This window comes from Papilio xuthus, unplaced genomic scaffold (assembly GCF_000836235.2).
Source record: "Papilio xuthus unplaced genomic scaffold, Pxut_1.1 DF827680.1, whole genome shotgun sequence".
Classification (NCBI taxonomy): Eukaryota; Metazoa; Arthropoda; class Insecta; order Lepidoptera; family Papilionidae; genus Papilio; species Papilio xuthus.
This window is the reverse complement of record NW_013530969.1, coordinates 1,933,637-1,948,670: the sequence shown is the minus strand read 5'-3', so window position 1 is coordinate 1,948,670 and position 15,034 is coordinate 1,933,637. Positions and strand designations below refer to the sequence as shown.

The window sequence follows — 15,034 nt, the reverse complement described above, 5'->3', positions numbered from 1 at the left end:
CTTTCTTCTGCCTTGTTTTCTTAACTTTAACCGGCTTTTTAATTGACTCCTCGTATATTTCTACTAAATCAGGATAATATTTACGCATTAAGTCTTGTCTTTCAATTGAGGTCCATACTTTTGTTGGTTCTTCATCATCTGTAAAATAATTTAAACACAATGCTTATTTGCTTTACCGTGGGTGTCTAAGTCCGAAATCTGCGTCTATAACATATAACATGTTTCATACAGAGATTTTGGTGTCAGAAACCCACGGTTATTGTATCTTCGCATTTATATGGCATTTAGACTTTACTAACCCTCAAATTGATCATCAGGAATAAGTCCTTCAAACTCTCCATTTATATCATCCCATACTACTTCATAACTTGGTACTCCTATAACAAAAACAATATTGTAAACAAGTAAAAATTATTTGTTACTGTCATGCAATATTTTCTTAAACAATACATATAGAAAATACAAGAAAAAATTATCAATTAATATAATAATATCTATTTATCCTTCATAGCTGTCGACCGCGACTCCGTCCACGGTGTAAAAAAACTTTATTAGCAGCCTATGTGTTCTTCCAGACTATATTCTATATCTATCCCAAATTACATCCAAATCCTTGCAGCCACTTTGGATTATTTGTTTGTATGAATGGCTCATGCATAATATTACTAAGAAATTAAAAAAAAATCTAAGTTGTAATATTTAGAATCTGACTACCTTTAGGATTTCTCTTTTTCTTAATCTCTTTCGGTTTAATTTTTCTACAAATAACTGTATCTTGAAGATGCCATTTCGTAAGTATTGGCAAGAATTTCTCCACGCAGTACCTTTCAGTCCAGTCCAATTTACTACACATTAATTTCTGTAAATAAAGGAAATATTTTCCTTTTATAGAGCACACAAAAACTTAGCATTTAAGACTTATACCATTTTTCCTTTAGATCATGACATTTAGGTACTGTAACTACGCAACTGTTGAAGCTAGGCTAGAACTTGAATTGAATAGGCAAAAAAAAAAAAAAATCGAGTGGGAACTTCTAAATAACAGTAAAATAAATGAATAAATTATGAATTAACAGACCACAAATTGTATCAAACTAGGCACAGGAGTTGTTAAGTCGTTTTGATTGTTATGATTGTTGGTTGCATTTAAAAACTCCTTCATAACTTTCGGTTCTGGAAATGGCATACCACATGAAAGGGCTCTGGTACGTAAAGATAATTCTCGCTTCACCTCTGCAACCTTTGCTCTGAAATATATAACATGGTGTTCATTAAATGAGATATTTTTTAATTTGCTAAAGTTTAAATAAGTTAAAGAGATACTACCATCATCAAAGTATTAGGCGTTGATTTAATACGATAAATCTGTACTAAGCGACTGTTTAAGGAACCACAAAATGAGGCAAAAACACCAAAATTTTAAATATTCGAATTAAAAATATAAGTAAACCATACTTGTGTCCCTTATCATCACATCCGCGGCCAGTAGCGCATACAGGGCAGCCCTTTTTTGCGTGCAATCGACCCGCATGCCCGCAGCGGTCACAACGACCCGGCAGCGATGCCCAACGACAACGCTCCTCGTACTCTTTGGTGTCACTCACCCATGATATCAGCCTAAAACATAACATAATTAAAAATTAAAATAAAATAACCAATGGTGGAGCAACCAAAATTAGGCCTAAATCCCTGGAAATAAGAGTCATCCAACCATCATGGGGATCTTCATCTTAAGTTCACATTGAGATGCTGCAAAACTGAGGAAACTAATATATTTGAGATTCTATATATCCCCAATATGTTTGCAATTGAAACATACTTATAAGATAATATACATTTTATACCTATGTATAATTTTATCATCAGGTACTGTATGTAAAAAAGATACAACAGTGTTTATAGATGAGCCACAAGCACCAACGCCATAATCACAACCGCATAGTAGTGCTAGAGCTATCATTTTATTGCGACCAAACCCTGAAACAAAGTTATTAAATTAGATTATATGACAATACAAATACAGAACTATATGATATTTTAAAGTAAACTAAGTAAAATAAATAAACTCATTGACTAAGAATTCAATATTAGTTTTAAGTTTTTTATATGCCGAATCTGAGTTTAATATTCATAAAATAAAGTCTTGCTATTGATTTGATTTAAGTGGCCATACCATTGCTTTTGAACATAATATCAGCATCATAGCAGTCAACAGAACCCTGCATAGCACCACCTCCAGCTGAGTTAGATACACTAAAGTTTCTATACACACGACAAGCACCATAAGCAAAGCAATCTGAATCTTGTGACACCACTGCATGTACAACCTGTCAATAACATTTTTTTATTAATGTAAACTCATCACTTAAATATGATATTGGAAAATATCAAGATTGTAAATCTTACTATCACACTTAAGAAAAACAAAAAAATAATCAAATACAAACACCTTGAGCATTCAATTGTGCGCAAGTAGCTTCTGCTTCACCACTCCCTTTTATGCATGTTACTCCCATACTTTTCAAAAGAGACTCACACTGAAACATATTCAAAAAATTTTATACAAAATTACAATGAGTTTCTGCAATTGTGTCATCTTTGTACTGAAAATTTGCCACTCCACCTCTTTTAGGACACCTCTAAACCTTCGTCTAGCTACATCAGGCTTGTCGGATGTTTTACTAGATTGAGACGGAGCTCCTCGGAACTGTACAGCATTTCGAGCAGCCATTACATCTCTTTTAAGTTCAGGAGCATCTCCTTCTAGTACAAATATTGGTTTAATATCAGCTAAAAGGAGATACACGGTTCTAAAAAATAAATTTCTGAAAAATTGAGAATAATCATTAGATAAAATGTATATTACTTAACAAAATTGTATAAAACATTTAGCTAATACCTTAGGTAGAGCTTTGGTTGTATATAGTAATCAGTGACATTTTGACTGTCGCATATCCATCCTGATAAATCGACTGCAACAGTTTCACCCTGGATCTGGTGAAAATAGGATAGTAATTGGTTTTAGAAACAAAAAGCGCATAAATAGTGCTTATTACTATAAAAACAGGATAAAAATTCATAACAATAATGTAATATCGATCTTACTTCGTGCAAGGATTTTTTCTCGCAATATGGGGCAAAAACTGTCCACAAGCCTTTAATACCCATTTCTTACTTTTTACGATACCATGTTAGCGAAATAACAAAACAATAGATTTTTTATAATTGAATAGGATTTGAATTAAAGATTTTTTTAACCGTGACAATATGTAACATGAACAAGGTTTTTTAACCATTCAGCCAGATCAAATATCAGTAAAACTTGATTTTAGTTGGGATCGCTCAAAAGGAAACAAGCATTTTTTAGATGAAAATACCAATCAAGCCCCTAACAAGTTAAATATCAAAGTCCAACGCAGAGCTTTAATGGGTAGAACGAGAAATTAAAAAAATTACAGGTGAAAGAAATAGCAAGTAGATTTCTGTGCGTGTATTTAAAAATAATATGTTTTTTTTCTGTAGTAAAGCTTTGTTGACAGTTGACGTTTGATTTTGACAGGACCGCAACAAAAAAGTAAACATAATAATCTTACGGGTAAGATAAATAATTCAGTTCAAATAACATTGAATTAAAACAGGTTTGTTTTGTTCAACTACTTGAGTGTTTGACTTGATTGGACTTGATAGTCTTATTATGTATTTAAATTATTCATACAAGCTGTCATTCGAGAATTCGTTAATGATAAGGAAGCGCGATAACTTATGACGACATGCTTCTTACTCTAAATTAATTGGACAAAGATATGAGTATTCATTATTACGCTTATAACTTTTATCACAATTTTATTTAATCAGTTGCCATTGGCGTTTTAAAGATAAACTCGTGCGTACATTTGGTGTGTGAAAATATAATAATACATTTTATGTTTGGTGTACTATCGAGTGAATAAATAATTTGCCTAATAATCATGTACAAATTAAGACATATATATAAAATTCGGTGAGCTTAATATGTAATTGTAATTGTTGAAATACACGCGGGAAAAATGAAAGTTTTGTTTGGTATTTTATATATTATAGTTTAAATGTTTTTCTTACAGTAATTCAGTAACTGTTCAACATGGGTTGAGATATAATCATGCTGGGGTCAAAACTGACCTTCAGCTAAGGAATATAGATAAAGTGTTGATAGCCAACCGAGGCGAAATAGCATGTAGGGTGATGAGAACAGCCAAAAAGCTGGGGATAAGAACTGTGGCTGTGTACTCTGATGCTGATAAACATGCAATGCATGTTGAAATGGTATAAATTAATACCTATTAAACTCTTTTAAAAGTATACATAATTCACAGTGTGCTTTAAAATTGATATTTATTGTATCAACTGATCAACTTAAAATTTGTTTAATTGATAGCAGATTATTTTTGCTTTTAACTTTCTTACACTGTTATCAAGTAATATGTCTGTACTAAAATGTAAAATAATTGCTTATATTTAACCTTTAAAACATTTCAGGCAGATGAAGCTTATCACATTGGTCCAGCACCATCTGCACAAAGTTATCTTAATGCAAATAAGATATTGGAAGTAGCCAAGAAGTCAAATAGCCAGGCCATACATCCTGGATATGGATTTCTTTCTGAAAATGTAGAGTTTTGTGAGAAATGTGCTGATGAAGGTGTTATATTCATTGGACCACCTCCATCCGCTATAAGAGATATGGGAATAAAGAGGTAAGATTTAAAAACTCTTTTTATTAGTAAAAATTCTTAATATTCTTTATCAATTTCTTTATTTTATTGTCCTATCAAAAACATATACAGTCAAATTTAGACAAGTAAAAGTCCAAGATCCACAATATTTGTCTAACTTATCAAAGTTTTCCCCTAACCCGAGGTACTCGCTTATAGAGGTAATCCCACGGAATTGGAATTTCACTTATCCAGTCTCGCTATTTATGCCCAAACAATAATCAAATACTGTCAACTCTCCTAAAAAAAAGAATTGTCCTCCAAGAAAAATGATCCTAATAATATAACCTATAATTTTCAGTACTTCAAAAACAATAATGTCAAGTGCAGGAGTGCCAATAGTGAAGGGCTACCATGGAGAAGATCAAAGTGTTGAGAGGCTGTTAGCGGAAGCTAACAAGATTGGATTTCCTTTAATGATCAAAGCTGTTCGCGGTGGAGGAGGAAAGGTAATGAATTAATACTTAGATCCAGCCGAGTAGGATACGTATTAAATCTTAGAATGTATTATATTAAACTATCTATGAATGATTTAAGTTCTTTTTTTTAAAGGTTCTTAATTTGTCAGCAATCTCGTAAATTTACAGAGAACCATACTACTTACTCCACACTTGTAATCTTTTACCACAAAATGGAATCTAACTAGTATTTTAATAGTAGTATGTTAATCTGTCTCCTGCAACTCCATCCATGCGAAGATAAAAAAAACTTAATATGTCTATGTGCTCTTCCAGACTATCTTGTACACCTGTGCCAAATTACATTAAAGTCCATCCATTCTGGTGATATTACTAACAAACATCCGTACATCCATACATTTAAACATTCGCATTTATAATATTACTAAGATTATCCATGTATTAAATTTAAAAGGTTTGTTGTATTTTTACTCTTTCAGGGTATGAGAATAGCAATGACCGAAGATGAATTTCTATCACAATTAGAGTCAGCTAAGAGAGAGTCATTGAAGTCCTTTGGTGATGAAAGTATGCTGTTAGAACAATATATTACAGATCCCAGACATGTTGAAGTTCAGGTAATAAATAACACTCAAGTAGTTGAATAAAATAAAAAGAAAATTACGTATTATTGTCCATTAAGAAAAACGATTTGTTTTTTATTATTCAATTTCAAGGATTAGTTAGCATGTTATTTGAATATTTTAAATATGTATTTGTAATATGTTTTGTATAATAATTTAGAAAATTAAAGATTTTTCAATATTCACAGGTGTTTGCAGATATGTACGGTAATGCGGTACATTTATTTGAAAGAGATTGTTCTGTTCAAAGACGTCATCAAAAAATTATTGAAGAGGCACCCGCAGTATGTTATTCTCATATTTTATTCAAATATAAGGTTTAAAATAAAATTCAAATGCCAATCAATATGTAGGTAGACGAAATTAGTTTTTTTTTGTTACGAATTTTGCTTTGTTTAAATTTAAAAGCATCTGACAATTTTGAGATAGTTAATTCTATGTATATTATTAGTTTGACCATTAGCGCCAAAATGGCAAATATGAAATCGGCACAAAAAAACAACGCTTATAGCCAGTCCATGTACAGATATAATATGAGACATATTATAGCCAGGGCTATCGGAGGAGACACGTCAGGCGCTAGGCTCGGCTGCGGTGCGAGCGGCTAAAGCGGTTGGCTACGTGGGTGCGGGCACTGTGGAGTTTATATTACACCGTGCTACTCACGATTTCCATTTCATGGAGATGAACACCCGACTGCAAGTTGAACATCCCATCACTGAAATGATTACCGGTAAGTATACTGACATCGTCAGTTCTCATACAAACAAATTGTCTCGAGTCTTTTATTTAATAATTCATACTTTTTACATTTAAATCTTACATTCGATTGTAATATTTTGGAATATTTCATATTTTTACTCGGGGATCGCGCAGGATTTGAAAAAAAAACTTAATAAGTAGCCTATGTGTTCTTACAAACTGTTGAACATCTGTGCCAAATTTCAGTGAGATCCATTCAGTTGTTCTGGAGATACCTTCTAACAATCATCCATCCATCCATCCAAACGAAGTGATACTAAATATAAATTAAATCCCACCTCCAGTCATCAAAAGCTAACAGGCGTAAAACTTCAAGATTTTTTTTCCAGGCACCGATCTAGTGGAATGGCAGTTACGTATAGCTGCAGGCGAGCCGTTACCAGTGAAGCAAGAGGATATAGTGCGTCGCGGCTGGGCCGTCGAGTGCAGGATATACGCGGAGGAGCCCGCCGCCGGCTTCCTGCCCAGGGCCGGCACACTGCACAGGCTCACGCAGCCCACACCCGAAGAGTTCGTGCGGGTACGAAATACACTCCTGACATTTTAAATATACAGTTGAGGAAATTAATTTTCATATTTATCACTATAATAATATAAATATAACAGTAAATAAATGTTCCAGTTTGCTGTAAGATATTCGATCGTCGGTTTGAAGATATTTTAGTTCTATTTTCTCTCTTAATAAGTAAGTGTCTTTTTAATAGCACTGTTATCTTATTAGGTGGAGACAGGAGTGCGCGAGGGGCAAGAGGTATCAGTTCATTACGACCCGATGATAGCAAAGCTTGTTGTTTGGGGTAAGGACCGAAACCAGGCTCTGGCAAAAACCAGGAGGAAACTGTCAGAGTATAAGGTAAGTTCTTTTAAAGTATATTTTTTTTTATTTTTCAACCTTAATTTTTACTAAATAACTAATAAAGTAAACTTTATTCCACCAGGTGGCAGGTTTGGAGACGAATGTAAACTTCCTACTTCGGCTGGCTGGCGCGTCCGCGTTCGTGTCTGGCGACGTGCATACCGCATTCATACCTCAGCACGAACGCGAGCTGTTCGCGAACACCGGCGAACACGCCGTGCTGTCCGAACATCGAGCTATACAAGCTGCGCTCGGATATGTAAGGACATACACATATAGATTTTTTTATATAGAATAAGGAGTCAAATGAAAACATCGGATCGCCTAAAATTATTTGATCCGATTCGCTCATGGACAACGTTAGAGCGATCGCAGCTATATTTATTACTTTTAGGGTTCCATACCTCAAAAGGAAAAAAACGGAACCCTTATAGGATCACTTTGCTGTCCGTCCATATGTCTGTCAAGACCCTTTTTTTAACGCATGCTACTCTCAAGTAAGGTCCTGAAGCAGTGGTACTTCGTTAATATGTGATATCTTTCAGATAATTCAATCTCAGTTGTCATCCACTGCCAATGACACGTGGAAAGGTATATCTGTGTCATCCAATGCTTGGAGGCCGAACTATCAGCTGCGGAAGACTGTTCATTTCAAATTTAATGACAAAGGTAAAGTTAACTTTTCATTATGTTTGGTTTTTATAATTATAACCATGTGCTTTTAATGTTTTAACATCTGTATAAAAATATACTGTTGTCTCTGACTTTTTTTTTGAAAATGAGAGGGATGGCATTATGGTTTTATGGAAGCGGAAACTCATAGTTTATGTTGTGTGTTGTCATATAAGTTTCCAATTTTTCAAAGTGATATATAAACTTCTTAGCGCTATTATGTATATGTTTGTTGATAGTCAAACTGTCTATGACTAATCTACAGTTTTTCTAAAGTATAAGGTGATATTTTCTATCTTAGAAATAAGTCATATCAAATTAAACAACACAAAAATATACTCTATAAAATATATGTTAATTTACAGACATCAAAGTGAACGTAGAATACGAAAGTGAACCGAATACATACAAAGTACAAGTGGAGGGGGGTGAGTGGAGACAGGTGGAGGCCACGCTCACCACCACAGACCTCGGTCTGCAACTCACCACCAAAGTTGACGACAAGACCAGCAATGTCGGCTTCCTGACGTACGATCAAGAGGTGCATGTTTACGATGAAGTAAGTATATTTGTTAACTACCTATCCCCCGCGACTCTGTCTACGCGGAATAAAAAAAACTTAATTGGTAGCCTATGTGCTCTTCCGGGCTATATTCTGGATCTGAGCCAAATTTCAGCAAGATCCATGCAGTCGTTCTGGAGATACCTTCTAACAAACTTCCATCCATCCAAATATATTTATAATATTAGTCAAATTTAAGCAATTTATAATTGTCATTGAGTAAAAATAACAAAAATAATCAAATTAAAAATACAAACATAAGGATATTAGTACTGCAGATGTTGGCGTCCTTTAATTATTTTTTTTTTAAGTTGAAAAATATTTATTAGTTGCACTATATAACAAATATAATTTAATATTGTAGCACGGTCAAACAGTAGTGCACGTACCTCGGGCGAAGTACCAGAGCGCGGCCAGCTCGGAGTCCGCCTCCACCACCAACAGCGCCGCCTCGCCCACACCCGGCGTGCTCGAGAGGATACTGGTCAATAAGGGAGACAAGGTGAGAATCATACTGCTGTATGAGGGGAGGAGGGGGGAGCTTCTGTCTCCCTGGATCATGCAGAAAACCTTAGCATCCCTTTGGAGATCCCGAAAATCTCTGGAACCTGAACCGAGGAGGTTTTAGAGAATAAAGTCTATATTGGCCCCTCTAAAGGCCCCCTTCACACTTTCTAATTCAGCCTATTGTTTCTACATAATGTATAGGCGAACCTGGATAAGCTGAGTCCAAGGTACTCCAATATTTTTCATGATGACATGACATTACGTCCGTCGGGACCAGACAATGACTCTCACTTATAGGGCTTCAGAGTTTCTTGCTTATTCCGTTCTCATTTATGCAAGTTTGACTGTTTATTCCCGTTTTTTGATTTGTCACGTCGAAAACAGGAGTACTCTACTGACCGACGTGCCAACTCAACTGATCACTGTACCAACGTCTGATAAATACATAATAGATTTTAGTAAATAAAGTAAAAATCAGATTTAAATTAAATGAACATTTTTATATAGGTTTATTACCGTGAAACGGAAAAAGCTACGCGTTAAACGTTTGCTTTCATCAGATCATTATAGTAATTGTTTCATAAGTAGATAATTGGAGCAGGTTTAATTGGTGAGATTGCCATCGAGTGCAATTAAAGGCAGCGCTAATGTATCTTGTCGATCACCGCTAAATGTTTAAGTAATTAGTAATTGACTCCGCTTTCACCTGACGATTGTGAAGCAAAAATATTGAAAACTAGCTGTCGCCCGCGACTCCGACCGCGCGGAATTAAAACGAAACTTTAATAGTAGCATATGTTCTTCCAGACTACGTTCCACATTAATGCCAAATTTCACCGAGATCCATGGAGCCTTTGGAGATACCTTAAAATAAACATCCATCTAAACATTCACATTTATAATATAAGTATGATATAAAACAAACGAACGAATAATGATCTCGTCTTGTAATAAAAATTTATTAACTTTTAATAAATCTTAAATATATTGTTGGTAATCTTCATTTTATTTGATACAAATATTTGAGGTAAGCTAACTGTCGCCCGCGACTCCGTCCGCGTATAGTTTTACGCATAATCATAATAAGTAGCCTATATGTTTTTCCAGACTATGTTCTATATCTATGTACATATATATATATATATATATATATAAAATTTCAACGTGATCCGTTCTGCCGTTATGGAGATATCTTCAAATAAACATCTATCCATCTAAACATTCGCATTTTTAGTATTAGTAAGATAAGTAACATTTCTCACAATGAACTTCAACTGTCTTAGCACTTAAGAAAATTACTGTTGTCTCTTTTTTTTAATAGAATAGAGAGGGATGACAACATTGTGTTATGACAGTAGAAATAGACTGTTAAAATCTTCATACATTTGTAGTGTAATGTTAACAAATCGTGGATCAAAGTTAGAAGGTGTCCGTTGGTTTATGTATATTTTTGTTGTAGGTTGTAAAAGGTCAACCTCTGTTCGTGGTGATAGCAATGAAGATGGAATACGTGGTGCGTTCGCCGCGGGATGGTGTTGTCGCCTCTCTTGCTGACGTCAAGCAGGGTGACGCTGTCGGCAAGGGAGCACAAATTGTTGTACTTGAAAGTGAGAAATAATGGTCATCGCTTAATAAACCACTCAGTCAATATAATAAAATAAAATTGTTTATTACTACATAATAATACAATAAAAGATTTGTTTTATAACTTAAAAGTACAAACATTTTTTTATTTAAATGACAAGTTATTTTTAAGACAACACAATGTTTAATCTCATTCGAATATGTCCCTCTGTGGTTTTTAATTTTCATTTATAATCATAATGGTGCTAAAATGTATAAAACCGAACATGTAATTTAATTTTTTTTATTTTTTTTTTAATATTTCCCAGTGATGATAAGTTATGATATATGTTAATTTGTTTGGTAACTTTAGCATTTTTAAAGGTACACATTACGTGTTAAATAAAATATTAAAAAAAAATTATAATGTCTTCCAGTTTTGTACTCACCGTATTATGTCACTGCCTTAATGCTTATAAATATTAATTTTATTTTTTGGATTGAATAAATTGTATGATCTTTTATACCAACTCTTCATTTTCTCCATGTGTCAACATATACTTTAAGATATTCAGTAAAAAACGGAAACTGTTTTTCTATCGGTTTTTAAATAGCGCAATAAATAATTTAAAACATTTTTTGTATTAAATCTTGTTTTGAACAAATAGCGTTATAATACGAATAAGATTTTCATCAAGTAAGACATCGGGGGCGTAGCTCAGATGGTAGAGCGCTCGCTTAGCATGCGAGAGGTACCGGGATCGATACCCGGCGCCTCCAAACGTTTTTTTTATATTTTTGTAACTGAATTTTCATTTTTAAGTTTAAATTAAATAATAACAAGTGAAAAGTAAATTGATTAATTTTTCCATGAATAAATTAGACTACATATTACTCCATAGGTCAATAACCTGTCGGGACATGGCTGTTTCGGCAGTTATCTACGCCGTATCGGGAGGGAGCCGTCTGCAGTGTGCCACCACTGTGACGATTGCCCCGAGGACACTGCCCAGCACACGTTGGAGGAGTGGTGAGCCGGCGTGGACAGAACAAAGAAGAGACCTTGTGGCCGCAGTGGGCGACGATCTTTCCCTGCCGGCCACAATAAGATCAATGGTCGAGTCAGACGGAGCGTGGAAGGCAGTTCAAATCTTCTGCGAGATGGTAATGAAGATTAAGGAGGAAGCGGAGAGGGCGAGAGAGGTGTCCAGTGAGGATGCCATTCGTAGCCGCCGCACCGGGGGGAGAAGACGGGCGTACGCCCGGACGATCCCACCGTGACAGGACTCGAGTGGTGGGCAGGGGGAAGCCCGCCACTCAGAAGAGAGTCGAAGAGGACGCGTTCGTTTCCCGCGCAAACAGCAGAGGCCTAAGCTGATGAGGAGCCGATAAGGCAATCACGACCGAGGCGTGTGAAGAATACTTTCCAGTGTACCCACGCTCCCGGTAGAAAGTGAAAAGAGGGGAACAGTGGTGGTTTAGTGGGTATGCTCACATTCGGTGAGAGAATCCCACATAACTACCGTGCCTTTCCCCGAGGCACGGAGTATGCATAAAGCATTCCCCACTATAAAAAAAAAAGCTTCCGAGTCCTTCAGTGGGGACGTATTACCAGATGATGATGTTTCAAAACTATAACTTTAAAAATATATATAAAATTATCTAAGATATGATAGTATGTAACATATGTAGAAAATAGCGTTTCATTTATGTATATCACCTGTCAAAACTATCGCGGTTTTTAATCGCGGTCCGTAATATCAGTTGTGGTTAGAACAAGATATGGTTGTTACAGATTGTCATTTTTAAAGGTTACGTACCAATTTAAAATGTTCGACCAATATTTATGTAATTTATTTCATAATATAACAGAATTAATTAAATATAATACCTACTTCTTAAGAGATAAATTATCATATCGTAAACTTTATCATATTTAAAAGTGACTTTGAAGACTGACCAAAATGTCGTTTACAAAATTTTTTATCATTAAAATAAAATGTATAAATCGAATTATTTAAACTTATAACTTATTTTTTTATGAAGCGATTTGTTCGTATGAAAAAACTGCATAAATATATATATATATATATATATATATATATATATATATATATATATATATAAAAGAAAGTCGTGTTAGTTACACTATTTATAACTCAAGAACGGCTTTACTGATATGGCTGAAAATTGGTGAGGAGGTAGCTTAGACCCAGGAGACGGACATAGGATACTATTTATTCATTTTTTTTCGTATTTATGTCTTGAAGAGCTGCTTTTAACTTACTAATATTATAAATGCGAATGTTTAGATGGATGTAATGTGGATGGATGGATGGGTGTTAAAAGATATCTATAGAACGGGTGGACGGATCTCGATTAAATTTGGCATACGTATAGAACATAGTCTGAAAGAACACATAGGCTACACTAATTAAGTTTTTTTATATATCTACGCGGACGGAGTCGTGGGCGACAGCTAGTATTTAAATAAAAAAATAGTCAATATTTATTCTTTTCGGTAGCAACAACATCTAAAGTTTATTCAGCTAGTGTTTTAATGCGACTTTTTGATGATATGCATACTCGTATCGATAATGAAGCTATTGTGTGGTACGCCTTTGTGACTTCATTAGGACAGTATGTTAAGGCATCTCAACACATCGTTTTCCTTTTGTATAAATGTTATTGAACTCCATGTAGCTTGCGAAATAATAAAGTAACTAGAAGCCATAAAGCAAAAGTAATTCGTTATGTAATACATATTTTATGTTTTATCTACCTAAAATGGAGATAAATTTCAATAGATTGATAAATATTTTTGATCTTAATGTTGCTATGGCAGTAAATCTTTTTTATAATAAACTATAAATAAAAGTGTTAAACAATATTTGGTAATTCGATTCAATAAAAAGTTTCCAAGGTCTAATACTCATGGTTGGGATACAAAAGTTCATTGACACACAGATTTAAAGTAAAATTAAATTTTTACAATCCCATTACGTCATGTTGATTAATTGTTATTTCAAATTTTTAACCTGTGGACGTTAGCCAAATACTATTCTTAACCAGGTGCTGACAAAAGAAAATCAAAAAACAATGTTGCGTAGCTGTAGTAGCGAAATACACTTTTCATGATTTTACACATTTCTTTTCCACCTGCGAATTCATTTGTTTGGAGGATGCATTTCCAAAAAAATCGAAATAGTTCTATGTATGTAAGTTTATATGTATATTAGTCAATCAGTTCGTTAATTAGTCTTTTTATAGATTTCATGTGCGGCAATAACTTTAAAATATATTTGTATTATTCGATTTCGATTCTAAGGTTTTTTAACCTTCAAAAATAAAATTCAAGGTCATTGAAATAAGTTTTGTAAGTACCGATTTTGAACCATCTTTGTAGGCGACAGTAGTAACTTATGTTATGGGTATATTATCGTATAACTTAGAAAAACCATTGGCACGAGGAGGTAAGTCCGTGAGTCGTTCCGGTGTCTCCAGATTAGGAAGCGGACAAACCCAACCACAAGGCTGCTGTCACATTCTTTTCTTTATCTGTATTCGCTTATATTTATAATTAGATGTGTATGGAACACAAAAAATTACAGAAGAGTCATTCTTATTATACTGTTTATAATTTCTGTCTGATTATAAAAGCTGTCGCCGGTGACTCCGTCCGCGCGGTATTAAAAAAACTTAATGAGTAGTCTATGTGTTCTTCTAGATTGTGTTCTACATCGGTGCAAAATTTCATCAAGATCCGTTGCGCCGTTCTGGAGATACCTTCAAACAAACATCCATCCATCCATCTAAACATTCGCATTTATAATATTAGTAAGAATTAGCGAGATTATGTTACACTAGGAAGGTATTAACAGATAAAAGTTCTGTTCTACTAAGTGGAATAAAAATCATTTAATAATGGGAACGTACTATTTTATGATTGGTATTGAAATACATAGTTACGGAACAAAATAACTAAATTAAGAGAAGTAAACCGGTTGCACGACAGACCTCATATGTGGTTACTGGTTGAACATGCGTTAAATGCCTAACTATCAAGTGACAAGTTTCTATTACACCAAGAACGCTTGACTTCCTTTACCTGTTTTAAGTAATACAACTGGTACACAACAAGATTTACATTAAAGTATTCTCACATTCTACTTATAATCAAACCTACAATTTAAATTTTTAAGCGGATTAAATATTCCCTTATACATCCTTTTCCGGAGGCTCGACTGTCTCCCGGAGCCTTCAGTCTATTCTGAAGATTGAAAATTATTTGTCTCTTTTTAGCCAAATTATAAAAGTAG

General features: G+C 34.3%; 2 protein-coding genes and 1 non-coding gene across 3 annotated transcripts; 2 read left to right on the top strand and 1 right to left on the bottom strand.

The window, feature by feature from the left end:
* Positions 1–4: 4 nt before the first annotated feature.
* On the bottom strand, positions 5–3,229 carry Gen (XPG-like endonuclease; the record flags this gene model as incomplete). The annotated part of the gene is made up of 11 exons (XM_013310969.1): positions 3,106–3,229; positions 2,900–2,994; positions 2,624–2,825; positions 2,448–2,537; positions 2,174–2,327; positions 1,845–1,977; positions 1,456–1,617; positions 1,079–1,247; positions 715–859; positions 300–377; positions 5–138 (listed from the first exon to the last, which is right to left on the bottom strand). Coding segments are annotated over exons 1-11 (1,425 nt in total), but the record flags the coding sequence as incomplete, so codon positions are not given.
* A 429-nt stretch (positions 3,230–3,658) lies between these two features.
* Mccc1 (Methylcrotonoyl-CoA carboxylase 1) lies at positions 3,659–11,005 on the top strand. Its single transcript, XM_013311755.1, has 14 exons — positions 3,659–4,000; positions 4,101–4,302; positions 4,516–4,733; positions 5,053–5,200; positions 5,650–5,787; positions 5,982–6,077; positions 6,343–6,526; positions 6,885–7,075; positions 7,277–7,408; positions 7,494–7,670; positions 7,957–8,080; positions 8,449–8,642; positions 9,010–9,147; positions 10,612–11,005. The coding sequence occupies exons 1-14, from the start codon at positions 3,969–3,971 to the stop codon at positions 10,768–10,770; spliced, it is 2,133 nt and encodes a 710-aa protein (XP_013167209.1). The 5' UTR covers positions 3,659–3,968; the 3' UTR covers positions 10,771–11,005.
* A 417-nt stretch (positions 11,006–11,422) lies between these two features.
* TRNAA-AGC (transfer RNA alanine (anticodon AGC)) lies at positions 11,423–11,495 on the top strand. Its single transcript has one exon. It is a non-coding gene; the product is annotated as a tRNA-Ala (tRNA).
* Positions 11,496–15,034: the final 3,539 nt, after the last annotated feature.